This window comes from Daphnia pulicaria, chromosome 1, assembly GCF_021234035.1.
Source record: "Daphnia pulicaria isolate SC F1-1A chromosome 1, SC_F0-13Bv2, whole genome shotgun sequence".
NCBI classification, from domain to species: domain Eukaryota; kingdom Metazoa; phylum Arthropoda; class Branchiopoda; order Diplostraca; family Daphniidae; genus Daphnia; species Daphnia pulicaria.
In genome coordinates, this window is record NC_060913.1 from 40158667 (window position 1) to 40181466 (window position 22800).

Below are 22800 nucleotides of genomic sequence, written 5' to 3' on the forward strand. Positions count from 1 at the left end.
ATGGCGGCAATAAATTTCAAAAAAAAAAAAAAAAAAAAAAAAACAGATTTGGGTTTTTTTGTACAGTTATTTCCAAATAGTTTTCAACGATTCAAAATTTTTCATTTTAAAAATTATAAACGGGTTATGTTCTGTCTAGTTATGAGAAGCCGGTTCCCATACCAAATGAGGGTTGGATTATTACGGTATCAATGGATAACAAGTCGTAATCGGGATTACAACGTGTTCATGAACCTTTTTTAAAAAGTACAAAGTGATTACGTGATGGTCCAAATATAGGGGAGGTTTGAAATTGTATGCGGATTTCGGGGTTCGCTTTAAAATATAGAGTGGGAAGGCGGAATATTTTGACAGTTCGTGTAGGCGTGGGAGCGCGGCGTTGAGGATTGATCGTCGTCTTCCACCCCTTTTTTCTCCATCATGAAAAGATGGCCAGTCCCCAAAGATTTGCCAATATTATACGGCAGTCATCGGATCAGCTCTTAATTCGATGCCCCCAAACTATCAACTGGGTTTTTCATTCCTTTTTTTCCAGACCAAAAAAGAAAAAACTTGTTTCTTTAAATTTTCCCAGGCATCTGATTTCTATTGCCAAACCTAATTCAGGTGTCTAGGAGGAAAAATCGAGAAAGAGTTGTTTAGGCAGCAACGATTTTCAGGTTGTTTGGTGGTGGTGGTGGTGTTGGGGGAGTTGTCCTGCTGGACTGCGCGTTGCTGGGCTGCGGGTGATGCTGCTGCTGCGCACACAAGCACACAGCTCCCGTTCGGCCATTGGCTTTTTATTGTTGGCTATAATGTGACCTTTGACCGCCCCCCGCGCCGACAAAGGATGCCGACGTGCGCAGACAATGGCCACCGCGCCTCTCAAAAAGTGCCGCCCATGCAGCCTCGTTTCTTCATTTCTACGTTTTCAAAATGTCGTTTCTTTTCCTTTTCAATCTGTGTCTTCTTACAACTCTCTCTCCATCTCGTAAAGAGTATAGCCTACGGGCCCTTACATATAGTAGACCTAATGGCATCTTTAGATGGGACTCTAATGCGTCCTCCTCCTCCCCTACCAACACTCTAAAGAGTCGAATGTCATACATGGAACGCGTCGGAAAACATGTCGTCGGGACACACCTTTTTCCTCTCTCTCTACACTTTTTCCACATGTGTACGTATAGTACACTTATAGAGTCAATCAAAACAAATCGCCCACCTTCACTTAACATAATATGATAAACACATTGTACGGACGGTCGGTTACATCCGGCCCTGACGTTTTTTTCACTTATCAGAAAAAGGAAATTATTTGCTCGTTAAGACTTATCTCGCAACAAGCACATGTGGGTCAAATAAAAGTTTGTCGGCCGACAAGAAAAACCGCTTGTGCTTTTCTTCCTTCATTCGTGACTCGGGCTCAGAAACGAATTGGGAATTGTGTACAGGAAATTCTCACAAGATAAAAGATCATAAGGGGCGGTAAAAGCAAATGTTTCGAGATTGTTGTTCAAGATACGTGCAGAGGAGATCTACATACAATGTTGTACGCCGGTGGTACATATTAATTGCAAAGTTTACTACTGACTCTGAATGAATATGACGCAATCTCCATGCAACTGCGGGTGCATCAAACGAAGCCGGTGGATAGTTAAATATATAAATAACCAGTGACCACGTCTTGCGTGGTATATTGATGTAATAAGCGCTTTCCCTCGTTTTCCCTTTGATTCTATTTGAATTATTCGGGATGGAATAATTCAAACGAACCGCGCACGCGTCATGCACGAGGAACATCCATAAAAGAACACCGGAAAGGACAATTTCGATTGCGTCGGCACATTCAATTAACATACGTACATCATCCCCACTTTTAAAATGATTTTGAAATCAAAAGCGTGGATTTATTATTTAAAAAAAAAAAAAAGATTTGATAAAAATCTTACGTTCTAAATTCAATTTTTGAATAAAAGGGCGTAAAATTTAATCAAAGTGTAATCGAATCTGTAGCGTTTGTAAATTTTTTTTTAGAAGTCTCAAGTCTCACAAATGCAAAACGGAAGAAGAAACGAAAGAGAGGAGAAAAACGGAAAAGGAAGAATATTTTTTCTTTGCCTTTCGCACACAGTACCTTGAGAAAATAGAGATTGAGACAACCAGGGACCATCTGGCGAGAAGCAGACAAGTTACACCAGGAACACTCGAAACAGCCAGAGTACAAATTTGTCGAGAGGTAGCGATGGTTAATCCAGGTAGCCCATCCTTTCCATGTATTCTTGGTGGAGCTGGACGTAGGCATCCTTTTCGGAGGGCGTCATGCGGGCAACCTGTTCCGATGGAACTTCGTGAACAGGGAATTCCAAGTTTCCAACTCTCACCATAGGAACTTCTTCTTCCGAGTCACTGTCCATCAGCTCGACATCACCTAAGAAGAAAAACAAACATTTACATTTGAACTATTCCAATAACGAAATTCGGTTCTTACTGTCATATTGCACTTGGCGTTGGATAGTATTGGTAGCCGGAGTAATCTGTTCAAGAAGAGATCTTGCGGCCGCTTCGTCATCACTTGAATCGGCTGGAACAGCGGCCTTTGTAGTTGGTTTTTCGAGTTCCATAAGAACGGACATAATGTCTTCTTGGTTGCGATTCTTCTCCGTAGAGAGAGTAGGTAGCTCCATCTGGGCAAAATTAATATTCATTGATAAGAAGTCACATTAAAAATAGACTGTATAATAGAATCCAGTTTTACCTCGTCAATGATCGCAGGTCCAGCAATATTGTCATTGGCGCTGGTAGCAGCTTCATTATCGACGGTACTTTCTCTCATCCATATGGGTGCCTCCTTGCGAACCTCTCCTTTTTTGACAACAGCATTATCACCGATAGTGACGTCGACGCGTTGTTCATCCAGTCGGAAAACACCTCCTCTGGTTGCCTCTCCCGACCAATTTTCGCCCATGGCTCCCCTGGATTTGGGTTTTCCATCGGCATCCCTAATACAAATAGTGAGAGATTAAGATTTGTAGATAAAGCAAAGGATTGGGAAAATTCACCTTTGCAGATGAGAAATGTCAGTCGGTTCTGGTTCAAGCAAGGCTGGGGCCAGTTTCACGTCCTCAACTTCTCTTAGCAATTTGTACAAAGGCTCCATTTGGTCGTTGAACCGAGCCATGAGCTGCCGTGAATCTGTCTTTGGTATGGCTGATTCGTCTTCAACAACCACTGCACCACAGAAATTGCATTTGAATTCCCCACTCGGGTCAGCAGGATTAAATAGTCTGTCAGCTTCCAAATCAGTGAAATTCTTTTTGCAGCACGGACAGTGGAAACTTGCTCTGCTTGTGGCATCTCTTTCAGAAGTTTCCATCTTCTTTCTCATATGGTCCAATTTGTATTTGACGATATTGACAAAAATCTATAAATATAAATTATTACATTAACTTCAATTATAACACAGTTTCACTACAGCATACCTTGTAATTAATGTAAAAGTAGTTAACTTTCTGAGATTTCCCATCCACTGTTTCCATCTTCAAGCGTGTTTGAAGAAATTTGTCATTCCGTAGGGTTGAAATCCTACCTCTCAACATTTTACGCTCAAATTTTAACAAGTCTGCAATGTCATCCTCCTTCATACCTGATATAAAATTGAAGGTTCAGTTGAAAAGTTTCAGTGACAAAAAATACAATACATACATGGATTTCTGACAAGCATGTCAATAATCAAAGCGTCCTCAATCGTATAGAATGCCCTGGCAACCAGTCGAGCCAACTGCTTTAAGCTGCTCGGTACTTCGTGGACATATCCGTCATCCATCGCAGTTATTCAGAGAGAAGAAGTCTTATAAATTAAAGTTTTTCAATTGAGTGTGTATAAACATTAGACTCTGAAGAAAGAAAGCAACATCAAACAATCTCAAATATATCGTCTGCTATTTAGGCGGCTTTTCTTGAAATTGCCACATTGCCACGTATGCTGCATCTACAAAATTTTTTATTATTTTGCATTTTGCTTTTTTTTGCCTTGCGGGAAATTGCGTGCCTGTTAGCTGTTTCAGGCTGTTACGCAATATCGATTGGAATAGGCCTTACATTTATTTATACATCACATTGAATGGAAAATCTAGAGATACATGTAATAATAAATTGCATTTGACTATTCATCAAATCGTTAGTAAGTGAATTCATTATGAATTTTTAAAATAACAGACTCAATTAACACCTGTGAAGTGTGTAGGCAAGGCAGGCATTCTTGCTCCGATCTGGCTTCAATTATTCAACATCAATTTTTAATTATTTAGGTTTAAATTTATTTCTAGTGTTTTTTTTAAACTAATTACAAGAGAAGAAGAGATTACTCATTATTTAGTTTAAACTCTTGGAAAAGTGGCGTGGCCTGTGGGTTGTTAATAACAACCCACAGCTTGTTAAATAGGTTTGTTAAATAAATTCTGCTGTTCGACGTGAACCACCCGAAAATAGAATATAGTATGTGTATACATGCTTAACTGTTTCAACATATTCAATCTTTATTCTTTATGATTCACCACTGTAGGCTACATTATTCATAAACTATAGAATGCCACAAAAGTGTTTTGTATGAGCCTTTTTAATCATTGTTCATCAATTATCATGGGGTTGCAATTCTGCATTTGTTTACCAATGCTAGAAATTCTCCACACTTGAAAATTGAAACTCTTCAAGACTTTGGTGTTGAAGCAGAATATTCTTTCCTTCCTCGAAACCTTTGCCTATTATCAAGCTGAAAAAGAAAGGTTATTTTTAGATTTCCTATTTTACCATTATGTGAACAACATTATAATTATTATTTACAATAGAACGTTTGCATTCAAAGAATGACTGCCTAAGTTGATGACACTCAGCAGGAACAGATGGATGATTTTCTAAGAGGCATTGGCGGGGTGTTTTCTTTTCCTGGAAAATTCATATTATTTTTAGTTCCGGAATTTTAAAAAGATCCACTTCGTGTGACTCATTATTTTTCATAACAACACGTAGACATATACCTTTTTGAAGCAATCTGTGTTCTGAATACAGAACTTCAAGTCTTCGCGCAAGGCGCTGCATGGCCTCGTATCTACCACTAACTGTTCGGGTTCGTAGAAACTCTGAGGCATTTTACTTAAGATTGCCGAAAATAAGATGTATCTTAAATCAGTAACAGATATATTTTAACCAGTCACTAGAGATCTTTTTGTAATTACGACCAAAGTCTAACTGAATACTGATATACGTGAAAAGTTCGTCTGCTTTGAGTGTCAACAACGCTATGTAGTTAATAAACAGCATCCGATATTCCGATCAGGCGATCATAGACTAAAATTTTTATGTTTACCATAAAAGTTTAAATTAAATTCTTTCCTGTTTAAAAATCAAAGATTCCAAAATCAAAATACACAAAAGCATTATTACAAAGAAGTGTATTTCATTTTCAAGTTAAGCGATCGGATCCAATGGTCGATTAAAACCTCCTTTCCTATTCATATACTGTCGGTATTTTCGCTTGAGGACAACTTGAACTGTTCCGTGCATTGGCTCTTCATTTCCTTGGACATGTTTTCCTTTAGTTGTATCAAAAGTACCAAAGCCCATCAACTTCATCATTTCAGCTTCTTCTTCAGTTGGATCAATGAATTCTTCTGACGTTACTGGTTTTCTGGTGACTAATTTGGCAGGCTTCTCTCTGGATCTTGATCTGCTTCTTGTCTTTGATTTTTTGGTTCTTCTTTCCTTGCTTGCAGATCTTCTCCTTCGGTCTCTGTCTCTTTCATGCTCACGGCTTGATTTGCTTGGCTTTTCACGGTCTCTGTCTCTATCCCTAGACCTTTCTTTGTCTCTTTCACGTTCCTTGTCCACCTTTCCACGTTCTCTATCTCGATCACGTCGACTGCGATCTCGTGAACGAGATCTATCGCGAACTTTTTCTCTTGACCTCGAGCGTTGTCTTCTTCGAGACGATGGAGAGACGCTCTTTTCTCTTCCTCTGCCCATGTTGAATTCAAACTGACTATCTGCATGATAAATTAAAATATAACAAATGAAATTCTCTCTATCAATTACACTAAGACGATTTCTCACCTGTCAAAGTTCAATAAAAGAAAAGTACCAGAATATCAATTTACAGAAGCGACAAACGAGACAGCTCGAAACTCGAAGCTGTTCGTAGACAGTGCGAAAGAGATGGACTAAACAGCAACTTTTTATACCAAAACAATAAACAAACTGAAAATGTTCGTCTGCTAGTGCTGTCGTTTCAAACGTTTCAAACCGCTACATTTGCGTCCTCACTTACGTTGTTTCAAATTAAAAGTGTTGCCAAAAAATACAGTTAATTCATTGTACTATGGATGAAATAAAAGTTTTTGATTTGGTGGTGGTGGGTGGAGGTATAGCAGGAATTTCGACTATCGAACAGGTTGATGTGCAAAAACGAATATGAAAGATTTTATTGCTCATTAGAATCTCAAACTTTGTCTTTAGATATGCCTTCGATTGCCCCAGTCTAGTGTATTACTCATATCCGCCAGCGCTTTCGTGAGAGTCGCAACCACAAGATTAAAGTTAACAACCCACATTGAAGAACTGCAAATCCAGGAGGAGGCTGTCAATGACTTTCACAAAAGATATCCTAATGTCACTGTTGTGATAACAAAATTGGATAAAATATATCCAGAATCGTAAATATTTTAATAAGTTATTTCGATAAACAGTGAAATTTACATAAATACTACTAGGCACATCATCAAAAGTTCCCTTGGAGAAACATTTGGATACAGAAAAATCTGCATCTGCTCTGGCTCTGTTCCTAAAATAGTGGATTTTGACAGCCCCTTTATCATTGGATTGAGAGACACTGATTCAGCAGCTGATTTGAAACTTAAACTATCTAAATCAAAAAGAGTGTGCGTACTCGGCAATGGAGGAATCGCAACTGAATTAATTTACGAACTAAAAAACATTGACGTTATCTGGGTGATCCGTGATAAGTACATTGCATCCGCTTTTGTCGATAGTGGAGCTGCCGAATTCCTCATGCACTGTGCTGACGGCACGGATAAAAATCCAACTCCAAACCAACATGCTAAAATGTTGCGATATACTACTGCTCACGTCTCCTCGGACGTTGAGAAAGGTATTCCAGGTTGCGCTTTGGGTCCAAACTGGCATGCAAGTCTGGAACTCACCGGGGCCCTGGAAAAGAAAAACGTGACCATTGAATATCAAACATTTATTAAAGACGTCAGTGTAACAAAGCCAGCAACTTTCCAGGGAACTGAAGAGTGGCCTGCTTACGTAACGCTCAATAACGGCAAAGTTTTTGGTTGTGACTTTATAGTAAGTGCTACTGGAGTTTCTCCTTCCATACCGGATATCGAGGTAAATTGTAAGTTAAGATTATTCCCATTGCAACAAGTTTGGTTAATGTTTTTATTCTTAGGAAGGTAAGCCTTTCACAGTTGGAAAAGATGGAGGAATATTGGTGAACCAATCAATGGAATCCTCTATTCAAGACATCTATGCTGCAGGTGATGTTTGCACAGTTAACTGGGACGTAGCTTTTCATTGGTTTCAGGTGAGTTCACATCCATTATGACGGATGAAGAAATATTTACCAGGAAGTTTTTTAACAGATGCGTTTGTGGTCTCAAGCGCGCCCAATGGGAGCATACGCAGGGCTGTGTATGACCGCCTCTCTTTTGAAGGAAGAACCTCCTTTGCTTGACTTCAGCTTCGAATTGTTCACTCACGTTACGCGCTTTTTCGGCTTCCGTGTCGTCTTACTTGGACTTTTTAATGGACAGAAATTGGGAGGGAAATATGAAGCACTCGTGCGCGTGACCAAAGGTATACATTACAAATCAACTAAAAACCATTTTGTAAATCAAAATTCCTTTTCCTTTGTTTTTACCAGGAGTTGAATATCTGAAATTAGTTGTAAAGGATGGTAAACTTCATGGAGCGGTTCTCATAGGAGATACCGAAATGGAAGAAACTTTCGAAAACTTAATTTTGAACCAGCTGGATATTTCTCGATACGGAGAAAATCTCTTGAATCCAGATATTGATATTGATGACTACTTCGATTGAATCGCTGCTGTCAACTCAGTATTACTGTTCTGTCGCCTGTGATCTTTCAACAGTTTGTCTGAAATTAAATTATGTTAAAAGTGCGTTTCTTATTACAAATCATTATAATGTCGTTCTCGGTCCTAGGGGTAAGAGATAGAAAAAGTTAAGGATCGTATGAAGCATAGCACCAACACCATAAAATTTTAATAATTCAAAATATATAAAAATCAAGTTAAGGCATGCAATACTTGTCCAATTTCGCTAAAGTGGGCCTTGGTTACGATGGGTGCACTTATAGCTGGGTATTCAAAAGGAAAGATTGGGTCATTTTCAGACAAAGAAAAGGGTGACAAGGTAAGCCAATAAATTTAGATAAGAAATCACAGTTGATTAGTAGCCTATGTGTAGGGTTCCATTGTTCCCCATGTTTTGCCAGTTTTTATTGCTACTGGTATGCGAATTTTCATTGGAATAGCTGTCTCCATACAGTGCCGAACAACGCGAGCAGCTCGTTCTACGCTGTTAGTTGGTATCTAAAGTTCACAATAAGAATGAAATAAATAAACTGTCTGATCTTTGATTCTGTAAAACTTACCTCGAAAAGCAATTCGTCATGTATTTGGTGGACCAAATGAACATCGGCTAGCTTTTCCTTTAAGGAACGATTTAGCAGAATGACAGCTGTTTTCACAAGATCAGCTGCAGAACCTTGAATTTTCGTGTTTACTGCTTGCCGTTCAGCTTGAACTAAAGAAAAACGATCAGCAAGGTAAACAACAAACAACTTCAGCCTAATACCTCTTTGAGCCGCATTGTTGCTGTTGATGGATGGTAGGAAGCGCCTTCGTCCGAGGAGCGTTATCACAAATCCTATGGATCGACACATGTTAATTGTGTTCGTTATGAACTTCTGAATGTCTGAAAGTATAAATTTCACGTTAGGAGAAAAGTTTGAAATTGACAACTGCAACAATATTTACTGGGATAAGTCGAATGAAAAGAATCAACAAAGAGCTGAGCCTCTTCTTCGCTGACTTCCAATTGTTCAGCTAAACTTTTGCAACCCATTCCGTAAACAATTCCGTAGCATATTTGTTTAGCCTGTTGCCTTTCCTCATCTGTGACATCCTCCTGTTTCTTCTTTTTCCAAACTGATACGATACCGCGGAAAACATCACCGTTAGGTTCACTTAAAATAGAACAAAGTCCGGTATCTTCACTCAAATGCGCTAATATTCGTAGTTCCAATTGGGAGTAATCCGCAGAAAGCAAAGTAGTTCCTAAATTCAAAAGTTGAAGTTTAATCAGTGATAGATTTTAGCATATTAAAATAAAAAAGATTATCACCTGTAGCTGCATGAAAGGCACTTCTAACATTAATCATCCGGCCATCAGAAAGTGAAAACGGCCTGGGGATGTGTTGTAAATTGGGTTGAACAATATTAACTCGACCCGTAGCATTTCGGAATTCGCATTCTCCAGCTATACGTTCCACTCCACTCACATGGAATGTGGATGCTTGCAGCAAGGGGCAGATGATGGTTTGAATAATAGCGCTGACTTTACGAAATTCTACCACCACTCTCGGCAATGGATGAATTCGACCTAATTTGATCAACGATGCTTTACTGACGGAAAGCGGCTGGAACTTCTTTTTTAACGGATTGATGAAAGACTGGGGATTTTTTTCCTCGATGCAGAGGTTCAAAGATGCAACTATTTTGGATACTTCTTTTGTGCTGGTCAACGAAAACGACCGCCCTGCTAATCGATGAGCAGCTTCCTCCAGCATTTTCGAATGATTCCGCAATATCTGCAAAATCGATTCGCAATTGGAACGATCGAAGGCGATTCCAATTTGTTCCATCCGTAGCATTGTGGCCACCATTGGCATCTCCACGTCAACGAAAGGTTGCAATAATTCCTCCTTACTCAGGCGTTGCTTTAGCTGATGGAAGATGTCTAGTAGAGCGCAACACTCGTGTAGGATTTTTTCTCGGCCTCTATACATTTTAGTAGGTGATCCTTGTTGACTGTACATCTTACTAAGCTTCTGTAGGCTGACGGAAGAGTTGGACGGCTCCAAAAGCCATTGGCAGAGATCGACATCACGAAACAGCATCTCGTTGAGTAAATGATGGAACAATGGGCGAAGATCATTGGCGGTTGATCGTATGTCATAAACAATAAACTCGACCTTCAGTCGAATGAGAGCCTCTAACCAAGATTTCAACTTAGAAACCTTGGCTAAATCCAGATTGGAATCGAAACGCTCTCTGAGCTGGATGTAGTTGACACACTGACAAGACCAGGCAACAGCTACACCCAAGATGGAATTCTTCTCTTTGTAGACGTTGATGGCCAAGCAATTCTGCCTCATGGATTCTTTAATGAACAACTCTAAACGGGAACTTGTTGTGATTTCATCAATCTTAAATTTTGACATTGGCATGCTTGAAGGAATGATGGAACTATCATCAGAAGAGAACGATAAGGCGAGCGGGGATTGCACCTCTATCTTAGGTTGAAGAAGGGAAGCTGCTGGTGTAGAGAATTTGCATTTTTTGGTTACTAGTTTGCTGATAGAGTGCTGATTTGGTGGAGTGGCTTCTAGGAAAGATACGTCTTCAACAGATACGCGTCGTTTGGAGCATTTCGGAAATGGCTTTTCCGTTACAGGTGCTAGTTTCTCTGCGCAAGCAGAAAAGGGTGGAGTACGTATCGTATCGAACAATTCATCGTCCGATAGCCTAAGACTCTCTAGAATTCCGGCGGCTTTAGTTAACGGAGTGCGGGGCGGTATCTGAATTACTCCTTGATTTTTTGGTGATCGATGTAGAGACTCTGCAAACGATTGGGAAGAATCTATTGATGACTCGGCAAACATGTCAGGGGTAATATTTGCCGGCTTCAAATTCTCTTTCATGGCGGACTTAATTTTGGCTGGTGGAGTCAGGATATTTCGAAGGTTGGGTGATTCCTTAAGGATCGGCGTCGACGCTTTTGGAGAATTCCGACATCCAACATCCGATAAGTTGGCCGACAAATTCTTTTCTATTGAATTCGGAATATCAAGAGGCACAAGTGATGTCCTTAATTTCTCTTGAGACAGCTTAGGCAAAGCTGGTTCACTGTTCACTTTGTCATTCCATTGAATTTTGACTCCTAGTTCCAGCTGTAAAATCTTCCGAGCTTCAGATACCAGCGCGTGAGCGTCGACGTCGGTTTCACCCAATTTCTTATCTTCTTCCGTTTCCTTGGCGCTTTTAAAAGGACAAGCATTCTTCAAGAGCACTTCGATGTTTTCGGGGGATGCTGTAGCCACTGCAGATACATTCGTTAGGCCAGCATCATAAAGTAATCTTGCGGTATGAGACAGCATGGATGGCAACCGCATCAAATCGCAAAGTTCAAGTTGGACACCAAACAGCAAGCGAGACTGGAAGTGTTCCAATAAAACGTAAAGCGTGTTCCAGCCGAGTCGGTGGCAAAAAATTGTCACCATACCTAGAAAAAATTATTACATTTTTCAATTTTATTTGATAAATAGGATTGAATAAACATACCAGCAAAAGTAGCCGTTTGTTGCTGCAAAGACTGTAGAGTTCCTTTGTTCATTTTGTAGGTTCGAGCCACGTTGGCTAGACGGACTTCATTCATTAATTCATGGAGTGCAAGGGCCGTATAGAATCGTCGGTGGATGGCCATTTGCCTTGACTGTCGAGGAGCCGTTGTAGTGACGGTGCCTTTCATAGCTCGAATCAGAAACCGTTCTTCAACTCCTACCGCTTCTCCAACGCGTTTTTGGCTTTCATTTAATTCTTCCCATAGTGTCAGATAATGAAGCCAGTCAATTTGCGTCATCTGGTCTGACACATATGTCGGAGTAATCTATGCACAATAAAAAGTTAAGCTTAGTCAAAAGAAAATTTTAATAATTATTTTGGGAAAAAACCTGATAGACGAGATGAAGATCACTATCTAGGATTAGCCCTCTCCTGGCCGTTTTTAGTTCGTTAAGGAGAACCAAGCTCTCGTCCGGTGACAGTGACGACGCTAAACAGGCGAGCCCTAGTTGAGTAGGAGTCAGGCGTTCTTTGCTCTCATCGACTGTTTGTCGGCGAATAAATTCGTTGCTCACTAACCAAGCGACACAAGCTTGTATCGCTTCATCTGGCACGTCATTTAACAATGCGAGCAGTGTGCACGAAGCATACAATTTCAAATCCTCTTCTGTTGAGGCTGATCCTGTAGCGATAACTTCTAACATGGCCCGTTTCATACTGGAGGTAACAGTCGTAGATAAGTCAGTAGAAGGTGTTGAATCTAAGAGTAGGCAACTCTTTAACGGTGGAGGTACAGCGTTGAACATTCGTTGAACTTGATGTTTTTCAGAAGCTTGGCAGATGAGGTAACTGTAAAAAAGGATACTAGTTTTATTTAAAACTACAATTATTACCAGCTTCTTATATTACCTATCACCGTCCGTGTCTACACCGAAGCGACCAGCTCGTCCAATCATCTGTCGGTAAACTAGTGGATCCATCACCGTTCCGTGAAATATAGGGGTACGAATGATTACTCGACGGGCAGGCAAGTTGACACCAGAAGAAAGGGTGGATGTAGCAATCAATACTCGAATAACGCCATGCCGGAAGGCTGCTTCGATATTTTCTCTTTCTTCCGTAGTTAAACCGGCGTGATGGAAAGCCACACCAAAGCGAATCGTTTGACCCAGTACCGGATCTAGTCCGGCAGGTGTTGCCTTCAAGCGTTCAAGAACTTGTGCTAATAAATCTCCTTTCAGTTGTTTGCGGAGGATGGCGCCGTAGTCAGATGTTGCATTGGATCCGAGATTGAAGAATTCTCCGCTGATGTTCTGGGCCATTTTCTCGCACCAATTTTTAGTCGGGCAAAAGATCAAAACAGAATGACCATCAAGCATTGTTTCAAGACACAAGTAGATCAAATGTTCGATGTCGTTGGGGACGAGACGAGCCGGATCAATTTTTCTGATTAATCGAAAGTCCGGGTGGCAAATGTCTGTACCGATTTTGATGTGTTCTTTTAATGCGATGGGTCTGAAGTTTGTTTGATAAAGATCTGCACGCAACCATTTGGCAAGAATTTCAAGGCTTGGCAGGGTGGCTGACATTCCAACTATTTGAATGGGAGAGCGACTTCCACTACGAGTTGCGGCATACAATATTTTGGTTAGCAGTAACTCTAGGAGATATCCACGATGAGAGTCTCCAATGATGTGAAGCTCGTCTACCACAACAATACCCAACTGGTCCAGGGAACCATCTTCAATTAGTCTATTGACGAGACTATTTGCCTTTTCGATGGTGCAAATAGCTATATCACAGTTTTTGAGGCCCCCAGGTGGACTACTGGATCCAGCAAAGCTCTCCACTCGAATACCAACGTCTTCCGTAACGCTTTTCAAAAAACGGGTTTTTTCTCTTGCAACAGCTACGAAAGGTAAAATGTATAATGCTGAAAAAAAAAACAGTGTAAGGAAGTGTGAGTTTTCTATTAATCATTATATTAATAAAAAAATGAATTACTTACCCTTCTTTTTTAAATCAACCACTGTTTTCAACATCAGCAATTCAGAAACCAGGGTTTTGCCAGATGACGTAGGTGCACTGTAAATCAAGTTGCTTCCAACCAATACTTTTCCTGTCTGAAGACAATCAACTTGCCAGGGAAATAAAGTGGTAATTTTCTTTTGAGCATATTTCTGTACAACAGCAGAAGGTAAACCCCAATTTTGCAAGTGGAGCTTTAAGACAGAACTGGAACGCAAACTGGCTTTACGAAGACTTGCTGCTGAATTAGCCACAGGTGTTGAACATGAGAGGGGTGATGAGTGCACCGATGCTGAAAGAGAGTTTGTTTTTTTATCCAAAACTGATGAAGTTCCTGACTTGATTTCAGATGGATTTGAACCTAAGAGCCCAGAAATAGATGCAGAACAACTTGCATTGTGGTTAGTTGAAAGCCTTGAGCGTTGACTGTGAGAATTCAAATCTAAAGAAACAGATGCATTTATCAAAGAACTTTTTTCGTGAACAGTTGATGAATGGCTTGAGCTTGCAACTATTGAGGTCCTATCAGTTTGTAAATTAGCAGAAGTTTCTTGATTTTCATTATTAACTTGAGCATTCGCTTCTAATAAACTGATTTCTGCCAACAACTGTGACCCAAGGGAGGCTCCCCAGCTTAAATTCATCGACATTTTGTTTAGCTTTTACTTTGAAGGACAGACCGTAAGGAAGACATTCAAAATAATAGAATTCAAACTTTTTGATAATTACGACTAAAATATAACACACAAACTGCAGTCAAAAAGTATTTTTTAGGTTGACCGGTTGATATCAAAATAAATAGATTTTAAAATTTAGAAAATGTATACAGAAATGTCGTGAAATGCTTGTTTCATTCAAGGCCTCAAACCCTCAAACCTAACACCAAATAGTCTAATAATTGTAGATATTAGTCGACTTCTCCCGTTTCCCCGTTTGAACAAAAACAACACTTTGAAAATTGAATGTCAACTGAAAAGAATCGGCTGCAATTTTAAGAAATTTAACAGAGTTGCCACATCGAATTATTCCCAGGTCTGACGCCCAAGGTCCAAAAAGCAAAAAGCGGTCTTGGTTTGGGCTTATTTTTTCTGTAATTATACTTAAGTGTTAATACGACATCACCATTCTCACCAACGCTTCACAATAAATATATAGAACAAGTTCCAGACCATCAATTGAATAACTGAAACATATGAAGCCAATCTAGTTTATTGTAGTATCAGAAATTGCGGTGTTGTAAACATAAACTAAATGCCACTACTGTATCTGTATCTCCAATGTTATAGAGGAGCGTAAAGAAAAAGTTATTTACAATTACAAATGGTAATAGTTTTTGCGTCCGCTTTCTGGACGATCATAGTCTTGGCATTTTCCTTTAGCGGAATATCCAGTAGCCTTCAAGTCGTAATCAGGAAGGTAAGTGTTGAACTGCTGATCAGCAGACAGGCAAGACTTGGCTGCGTAGGTATTGGAGTAGTTATCGCCAGTTAGCTATAAGAATAAGAATAAATAATTAAATCATGAAAGAAGAAATTATGATCAATCAAAAGCAATACCTTGAAGCTGGCAGCCATAAGTTCGCCGGAAGTTAAGACGCAACGATCGGCTGTCTTGAATTCACCGGTAAGCTCCTGGTTGAAATCACCGCACAAACCGCAAGCACGGCCACGCATGTGAATGGGGGCTGAAAGCTCAACGTAATCTCCCTTGATCTTCATCCAGAATTGGATGCTTCGGATGTCGAAAATCAAACCTCCTTCGGGCATGGGGAAGACAACCATTTTGATGGACTTGGAACCAGGGGTGCGGATCTCGATGAAACTTCCCTTTTCCATTTTAGTGAAATCAGTCTTGGCTCCGTTGACGGAAACGTAAGCGGTGGGATCCATTTCAATGGTATCCTTGCCCAAGTGAACGGTGATGATTTTCTGGCCATAGTTACCCTTACGGGCGAGAATGGCAATTTGCGATCTCCTGCTGCAGTCGGTCAACAGGACGTGGTAATTTCCGTCAACGGCGTACTTGTAAGAAGCGCCATCGAAAGTGTCGACGGAACTGGATCCAACGTAGCACTTGGCCTCGGAAACACCACCCGAAAACCAATTGAGCGATTGTGCGATAAAGTTGGTTCCGGCGGACAAGGGATAGTAAGACTTGAGGGCGAGGAAAGTCATTGGTGAGAAGCGTTTCCAGCTCGCCATGACATCCTCTCTGACGTTCTTGGCCACGACAACCTCATGAGGGCGGACGAAAGTCATGTCGCTTTCTCCGGTGAGCGGGTCGCGTTTGATGCTCCAGCTGGCCTGTCCGGGAGTGTTGGTCTGGGCGTGTTTGTGCTCAACGATGAAAGGTTCAATCAGACGGTTCATGTCGAAGGAGAATCCGCGAGCCCATTGCAACCACCAATCGACCATGTTATCAGTCACGGATTTCATTTCGTAATTGTTGTAGGTATGATCTAAGATGCGTGCTTCAGTGCAAGCGGGACTGCCTTCCAATCCGGAAGCCATATCCTTAAGACATTGTTTACCGGAAGCGCTGTTGATGGCGGCCTGGGCAGCAGATTCGTCACGGCTGAGTTTGGCTGTGAAATGGACTTTGCGTTCGCATTCGGGTCCGAAGCCAATGTCGTCCTCTTCGGTCATTTCCAGAACATCTTTGCTGAATCCATAAATAGGGGGGTTGTTCCACTTACGGACGGCCTTGTAGCAGATTTTCGAGTTGACTTTTTTGTAACCGTTGGGACCGGTCGTGCTGTGCTCCGCTTGCCAATCGAGGCAATCCTTGGTGTAACGCGTGTTCATGGCCATGCCAACAGTGGAGGAGAAATGATCGATAGTGCCATTTTTACCTTCAGCAGTGACAGTAGTCTCCATCAAACGAGCATTGCCGTTTTCGATATCGGAGAAAAGATTGACGACGAGTGGGCGGAAATGATCGCGGATGGGACTGTAAGAAATCACCTCGGGCTCGGTAGGATATCTCGCCTGGCTGGATCCCGATTCGTAGACCAAATTGTTGGTGCTGGATTTAGCGGCGTATTGGAAGAACATGGAAATGGCGACGTTCTTGCCGGTGGTGCCGTAAGGATCGTAGCGAATCTTGTACTTGCGGTTGTTGAGTTCCAGCGGAAGCATACCCAAATTGGAAAAGCTGTTCATGTCCCATTTGGAAAGCCAGTCTCTCCACGAGAAATTGTTAGAGAGCGACTCGGTTTCTTCAAACATCTTCACATTGACGCCCATCAATTGTCCTCCCAAATTGAAATCGCGTTTCAAAGGTTTGTCGGTGACGCTGATGACGTAGAGTTCTTGGCCCTCAAGGGTTGGTTTGATGAAGCTGCGGCTTACGGTGTAAGGTTTAACGTGGTAGTAAAGAAGATCAATAATCTGGTCGGAAGGAATCATGTTGATGATCCATTTTTGCTTGGGATAAGCAAAATTCATATTCCTTGGAGCGTGAGAATCAATCAGAACGTCGACTCCGGTGGCAATGTAGCTACCGCTGAATGGAACATCGACGCGAATTTCGCCAACCAATTTCCAGGTGGACAAAACGTTCAGGTCGGTATCGATGCCTCCCTTACCGTCGCTCTTGATCTCGCCTTGAATGGAAAAGACAGTGGCCAGATTGAACAAGTAGCGCATGGGCAAACCCAGCTCGGTGGCAAAGCGGGCATTGTAATCGCCCAACATGCGATACTTGGTGGTGCTAATTTTCGTTTCTTTTGTTCGATTCATGTTGGCAGCCATGAACTTGGGAATAGACTCGGTCAAGTCGGCAAAGTTGGCGAAACGGTTGACTGAGCCTCCCAACATGTCGATGTGCATAAGTCCAGCAGTCTTGTCAGCTGGGCGAGCAATGGCGTACAGAGCATCCCAAATTCCCTTCAAAGCATCTTCTTTCTTGTCACCCAATTTCTCTCCTGCAGCCCACAAGGCGCCGTACTTGGGATTCACGCTGCCGTAGATTCGGCCCATGATGCTGGACCAGGTGTCGAACATGTTGAAGTTCCACAAGTTGATCTAGACATAATTGTTATTTGAGTTCATCGGCGCGTGGATTTTTAAGTATTAAGCGATTCTTACCGTGAGGACCTCTTTGGCCAAGGGACCGAGTTGATAGTAGTAAGAGTTTGAAAGATAGGCAGCGAAAGGTTGATCGGGATCTCGGTGAGTGATGGTGCGCATCATGACGGCGATTCCTTCAGTCATATGGGATGATTGAATATCACCGAATGAGAAAGGCATGGTTGGCTGGGTCGATCCAGGCTTAGCCAAGCAAATGGCGATGGTGGCCTTACTAGCGCTACAAATGAAAACATAGAAAAATGAGATGGTAAATGTAACTGCAAAAGACCATCAATTATAAAAAGAAAATTACATTTCGGAAAGCATGGGGGTAGAGGCTGGAACCTTGCTCAAAGAGTTGATCAAAGTGTGGGTGAAAGAAGCCATTTGTCGGCTAGGTTCGAACCAAGTGCTGGCGGCAAATTTCTGGAAGTAGTGGTGAGGTGCGTTCGACATCAAGAGGAGACCCAATGAAGCCATACGGATTTCAGCGCGCTCTCCGGCGTTACCAGCTAAACTGGCCAACATCGGGTGAATCTGTGGAAAATGATTAAAAAACAGTCAATTATTTTGATCCGATTGTTATGATAATTTTATTGCTATACCTTTTCTGGGACCGTCAAAACAACACGCTGGAGCGAAAGGATGGCTCGGAGACGTTCGGCGGTGTCGTCGAATTTGTCGTTGCCGCGGATGACGGGCAACAGAACGGGAACGACTTCCTCAACGCCGAGGTTTCCAATAGCCGCCAAGACGACCATACGATCAAAGACTTCCGTGCTAGACTCGAGTTCCTTGGCGAGCAGAGGCAAGAATTCGTAGGAGATGATTTTGCTTTTGCTGTCGCAGAAGTCTCCCATGACGGAGACGGGGTATTTCTTGGCGGCTGAGTGGCGAGAGCTGCATGCGGAATTCAACAAATCGGCAACAGTCATCAGAGAAGTTTGCAACAATTGCTTTGACGATTGGACTGGGTCAGATTTCAACAAATTCTAAAATAGAACAAATATTTCAATGAGGATAATAATTGATTTTTATACATTTCCATTAAGAGAAACATACCACAAGCTCTTTGAGCAGTTCCTGAGTTGGTGTCTTGACATGGTAACCAAGAGCGGCCATAGCCCATGATGCCTTTTGTCCAGTAATCTGTTCAGTTTCAATCAATTCCTTAATCAACATAACAGTCGGGTTACTTCCGGCTTGAACGACGCAGTCGATGAACAAAGTCCTGCATAATTAAAATTAGTTGATTTCAAAATCCCAGAGAGTAACGTTTTTCAATCATATGCAACTTACACAACGACAGCATCTTGATTCTTAACATCTTCCCACAAATATCTCAACTCATCCAGAGAGAACATGGGCAAAACACGACCAATGACAGCCAGACGATCGAGATTGTCCTGGTCGGAATCGGAGTTCTCCTTCAAATCGCTAGCAACAACCTGGAGGCTGTCCAAGACGCTTCCGTGCAGAGCCTCAATAGGTGCTGGGCTCTTGGCGTAAGCACTATGCAAGTTGGGCTGAACGGCACTGTAAGAAAAAAGGAAGGTAAAACACGTTTTCCAAATCGAAAATCTTAAAAGAAACTTACACTCCATCCTGACTCAGTTGGTTGAAATCACCAAAAACGTAGTTCAGGCTCTTGTGCTCTTTGGGATAAGCTGGAGCAGCCAAGTGTGAGCCGATGCTTTCCTTCTTCTCCAACGTCAATTTAGTGATAACGGCGTTGACCAACTCGTCGGTTTTAGTGGCGAACGGCTGAGCCATCAGGTCGCTGTAACCACCGGCATAAACGATAGTGAGCTTGGACAAAGATTCTCCGCAAGCCACATATTTAGTCACTGCAGTTCGCTGTTGAACAAAATTTTATGTTAACAACACATAAAATGAATGAAAATAGTTATATAGATCGTTTTAATTACCTTCAAGAAATGGCCACAGTTGGCCTTGTCAAGATCGCATTCATAGCTGTTTGAGGTAGTTGTGTGCCAAGCTGGGTTAGTCTTGCAGTTGTTAAAGTCTTTGGTTTTAAGGATTTGATAAACAGGTTTGCTTCCGCAAACATCATCGAAGGATTCAAGTTTGAATCCAGCGGAAGCAAAGACCTGAGCGTAGGGCAAGCGGCTAATTTCAATGGAAGTACTGCAGTCACCAGTCACCGAATCCTGCGAATGAAATGCAAAATTAGCCACACAATGAATAAAGTGTCAATTGTTTGGGCTTAGAAAAATACCTCCAAAACGGTCAGAGTGGCTTTTTCGCCATCCTTTGTGGCCGCTTTGTAATTGAAAGCAGCGCCATCGTTACGGACACCCGTAACGTCCAGTTGCAACTGGCTAGCGATAGCTTTCTTGATGTTGACGATCCACAAGGGTTCACCAGCTCCAGTTTTGATTCCGGAGATCTACACAGTAAAGAATTGGTTATAATATTATCGTAGAATTGGTTATAATATTATCGTTATGTGATGTGTATTTTTTTTTTTAAATTAAAATTGTTAGCGAAATTAAGGAGTGAAATTTAAAAAAAAAGATGGACATACCGAGCCCTGTTTGTGGTAAATGGTGAAAGGAGCGTAGAGAACATCCAAGTCGGGGATTTCGTCCGCTTCTCCTTCAATGTCTTGGGTTCTGTCCAATGCATTTCCCAAGAAATAACCGTTGCGCTTGACGGTGCTGTAAGTCAGCTGGGTAGAATAGAGGAACAGTCTTCGTTAATTATCAACTCACGAGAAAAATAATGCGTCGAACGTTAATACCTGGACGGCGAGGGTGTAATCGTCAACACTTTGAACGGTGACAATGCTTTCCAATTCAACTACAGCGTTCTGTTGCTTCAGTTTGTTGATACCAGTCGCTGAGCGACCGACGTACTTGTACACGTATTGAGTGCCTGGTTCCCATCCTATTTGAGATTATGTCACAAGAAATCTATTACATACACTTGCACAAATATATAATTTCCTAGCTCTCTTTTAATCACAGTCAAATTGGACTGTTGATGCAGATTAACTAGTTCTACTTTCGGATTTATAAAAATATAACCTTGATTTCAACTACAGGAAATGAATAAAGAAGACATTCTACTACAAATGTTTGAACAGCGCCAAAAAGTTAATTTAATTCCTATTAACTAGTCTATTGTAAATAATAAGGAAATTTGTTTTGACTTACCCCACGTCAGACACAGAAGGCCCACTAGAAAAATAAACAAAAGAAATTTTAATGAGAGTGTTAGATAGGTTACAACTATAAAGTCATTTTCCTACAACTAAGAAAAATCAGAGAAAACTTTGGTTTAACTTACACAAAACTAAAAGAGAGGAATAAATCTTAACCATCTTAACGTTTTTGCTCAAGCTGCTTTGGCAAGCTTATGCGTAAAAATCTAACAGCTCGGCACTTCTTAAATAGTCTACCTAGCCACCCTTACATGAGGTCGATGGCACACCCACCAACCGCAGAGCTCCGCCTCGTTTCTTACAAGAAACGAAAATAAACTTTTCTTTCTATCAATTATGGAGCTTAAAAAATCTTGATCTTGTTATCAATAACATTCATCTTTTCTATTGCGGAATGGCGGGAATCCAAAAGGCAAACTCTGGTAATTGGTTAAATTCAAAGAGAATAAAAAAGAAATCTTTAATTAATCTTTAATTTAATCCCTAAAATGTTGATACATAGAGTAATAGAATTTTGTGGTTTTTATTATTCAGTAATCTGAAGTCTGAACCGTCTCTATATCATACTACTCTGAAATGATGTTATGTAAAGGAATCAATCTGGATTAGGGAAATAGTTTCCACATATGTACTTTATAGACCTCCATGTAATAAGAGTTATATATAGCGTTTATAGCAGTTAACGTAATAAATCATGCTTAGTCGGTGAGCTTGAAGATAATTTTTTGTTTACAGCGCTGGAATTTAAACTTTAATGCAAGCATAAAGCAGCAATAATCCTTTCTTATCGCATGGACAATATCACATATTACGTAAATGAATTTAAAAATAGAAAGCAAATAATAAGCTGCTGCCCATAGTAACAAATTTTGTTCTATAAATTTCAACTCATGCAAGCTCCCTTGGTTTCAATACAAGGTGTCACTTCAAACGAGGTGAAAAATAAAATAAACACGTGAGCATGATCAATGTGTTGTCAATTTTCTGGTACCTATATTACGACCGGTTTCTTGAACTGGATAAACAAAATCTTTTAAATCAGAAATTCTGAATAATAAAAAAAAGGAACCCACATCAGGTAGTCATTTTGAAAAAGAAAAATTCGCTTTGTAAGCATGACTCTGCACTTCTCAAACTCGAAGCACAAAAAACTGCTGGAAACAGAAATCGGGGCATCGAACAGGTTCGCTTTTTTTTACTTGTTTTATTATTCTGTGTACCGTGGGCTATCACAAGGATAATGGTATTTTCTTTAAAGTCTTCCATAAGGATTTTTTTTTATTGTTCAGATATTTCAAAGTTTATAATTTACCTACAGTATACTTTGATTATTTCGAGAATAAAATTTAATAAAATAATTACATATCCCGATTTGGATTCTATCCCGTCGAAAACTCACACATATATGCGATGGCGTCGTCCTCCAATAAAAGATGGAAAGAACTTTTTTTTGCTTCCTTGTAATTTTATGTTTGCCCACCTTTTTATTTACGAACGTTATATGGGATCTGCGGATCTGTTATAAACACACAGGATCGCTGTGTACAAGTCTAGCAATATGCGCAGTATTTTTCAATGACGTGATCATTCCGAGCTAAAGTTATTGCGAAAATGCTTTGCTTTTATACATCTCTTTAAAGACTGCCTGATTAGTTTATTCCAGTGAAAACATACTAAGCTATCATTGTCCTCTTGTCTATGCTGTGTTTACTCTGCACCACATTTGCCTGGTTCACGCTGAGCTCAGTCGTGATTTCCTTCCTTCGCGAAAGAGCGCCATGGAATGGCTTTGAGTTTGAGAGATACATTGTCTTCGTGGTTTTATTCCTGGCGGTTAACGACTGAACCGGAGCAAGTTCTTAAAGGCGTTTCC

General features: G+C 40.9%; 7 protein-coding genes across 8 annotated transcripts in view; 2 read left to right on the forward strand and 5 right to left on the reverse strand.

Moving 5' to 3' along the window:
• Positions 1-22800, forward strand: part of LOC124320327 (cytochrome P450 2J2-like) — a 115783-nt gene that overhangs the window by 40591 nt on the left and 52392 nt on the right. The gene's annotated exons all lie outside the window — the stretch shown is intronic.
• Positions 1960-3929, reverse strand: LOC124320380 (general transcription factor IIE subunit 1-like). Of its 2 annotated transcripts, none has more exons than XM_046783249.1 (6): positions 3682-3929; positions 3459-3622; positions 3039-3400; positions 2735-2978; positions 2552-2663; positions 1960-2407 (listed from the first exon to the last, which is right to left on the reverse strand). In XM_046783249.1, the coding sequence occupies exons 1-6, from the start codon at positions 3800-3802 to the stop codon at positions 2226-2228; spliced, it is 1185 nt and encodes a 394-aa protein (XP_046639205.1). In that variant the 5' UTR covers positions 3803-3929; the 3' UTR covers positions 1960-2225. The 2 variants fall into 2 exon arrangements, with proteins under 2 accessions (XP_046639205.1, XP_046639204.1); XM_046783248.1 differs by having other exon boundaries at positions 2468-2663; positions 3682-3928.
• LOC124320461 (cytochrome c oxidase assembly factor 5-like) lies at positions 4490-5264 on the reverse strand. Its single transcript, XM_046783346.1, has 3 exons — positions 5013-5264; positions 4819-4920; positions 4490-4747 (listed from the first exon to the last, which is right to left on the reverse strand). The coding sequence occupies exons 1-3, from the start codon at positions 5121-5123 to the stop codon at positions 4685-4687; spliced, it is 276 nt and encodes a 91-aa protein (XP_046639302.1). The 5' UTR covers positions 5124-5264; the 3' UTR covers positions 4490-4684.
• On the reverse strand, positions 5410-6227 carry LOC124320433 (U4/U6.U5 small nuclear ribonucleoprotein 27 kDa protein-like). The gene is made up of 2 exons (XM_046783318.1): positions 6085-6227; positions 5410-6017 (listed from the first exon to the last, which is right to left on the reverse strand). Exon 2 carries the CDS (start codon positions 5995-5997, stop codon positions 5443-5445), a length of 555 nt encoding a protein of 184 aa, XP_046639274.1. The 5' UTR covers positions 5998-6017; positions 6085-6227; the 3' UTR covers positions 5410-5442.
• On the forward strand, positions 6257-8177 carry LOC124320348 (pyridine nucleotide-disulfide oxidoreductase domain-containing protein 1-like). Its single transcript, XM_046783196.1, has 6 exons — positions 6257-6421; positions 6487-6683; positions 6741-7383; positions 7445-7579; positions 7638-7851; positions 7919-8177. The coding sequence occupies exons 1-6, from the start codon at positions 6350-6352 to the stop codon at positions 8092-8094; spliced, it is 1437 nt and encodes a 478-aa protein (XP_046639152.1). The 5' UTR covers positions 6257-6349; the 3' UTR covers positions 8095-8177.
• LOC124320216 (DNA polymerase theta-like) lies at positions 8180-14691 on the reverse strand. Its single transcript, XM_046782966.1, has 9 exons — positions 13651-14691; positions 12552-13575; positions 12032-12491; positions 11643-11967; positions 9424-11583; positions 9057-9356; positions 8875-8994; positions 8672-8823; positions 8180-8609 (listed from the first exon to the last, which is right to left on the reverse strand). The coding sequence occupies exons 1-9, from the start codon at positions 14318-14320 to the stop codon at positions 8475-8477; spliced, it is 5346 nt and encodes a 1781-aa protein (XP_046638922.1). The 5' UTR covers positions 14321-14691; the 3' UTR covers positions 8180-8474.
• Positions 14862-21154, reverse strand: LOC124320217 (vitellogenin-like). The gene is made up of 14 exons (XM_046782967.1): positions 21053-21154; positions 20920-20943; positions 20505-20650; positions 20289-20432; positions 19980-20150; positions 19669-19911; positions 19338-19597; positions 19040-19276; positions 18803-18971; positions 18346-18732; positions 18054-18277; positions 17759-17978; positions 15227-17695; positions 14862-15161 (listed from the first exon to the last, which is right to left on the reverse strand). The coding sequence occupies exons 1-14, from the start codon at positions 21084-21086 to the stop codon at positions 14985-14987; spliced, it is 4905 nt and encodes a 1634-aa protein (XP_046638923.1). The 5' UTR covers positions 21087-21154; the 3' UTR covers positions 14862-14984.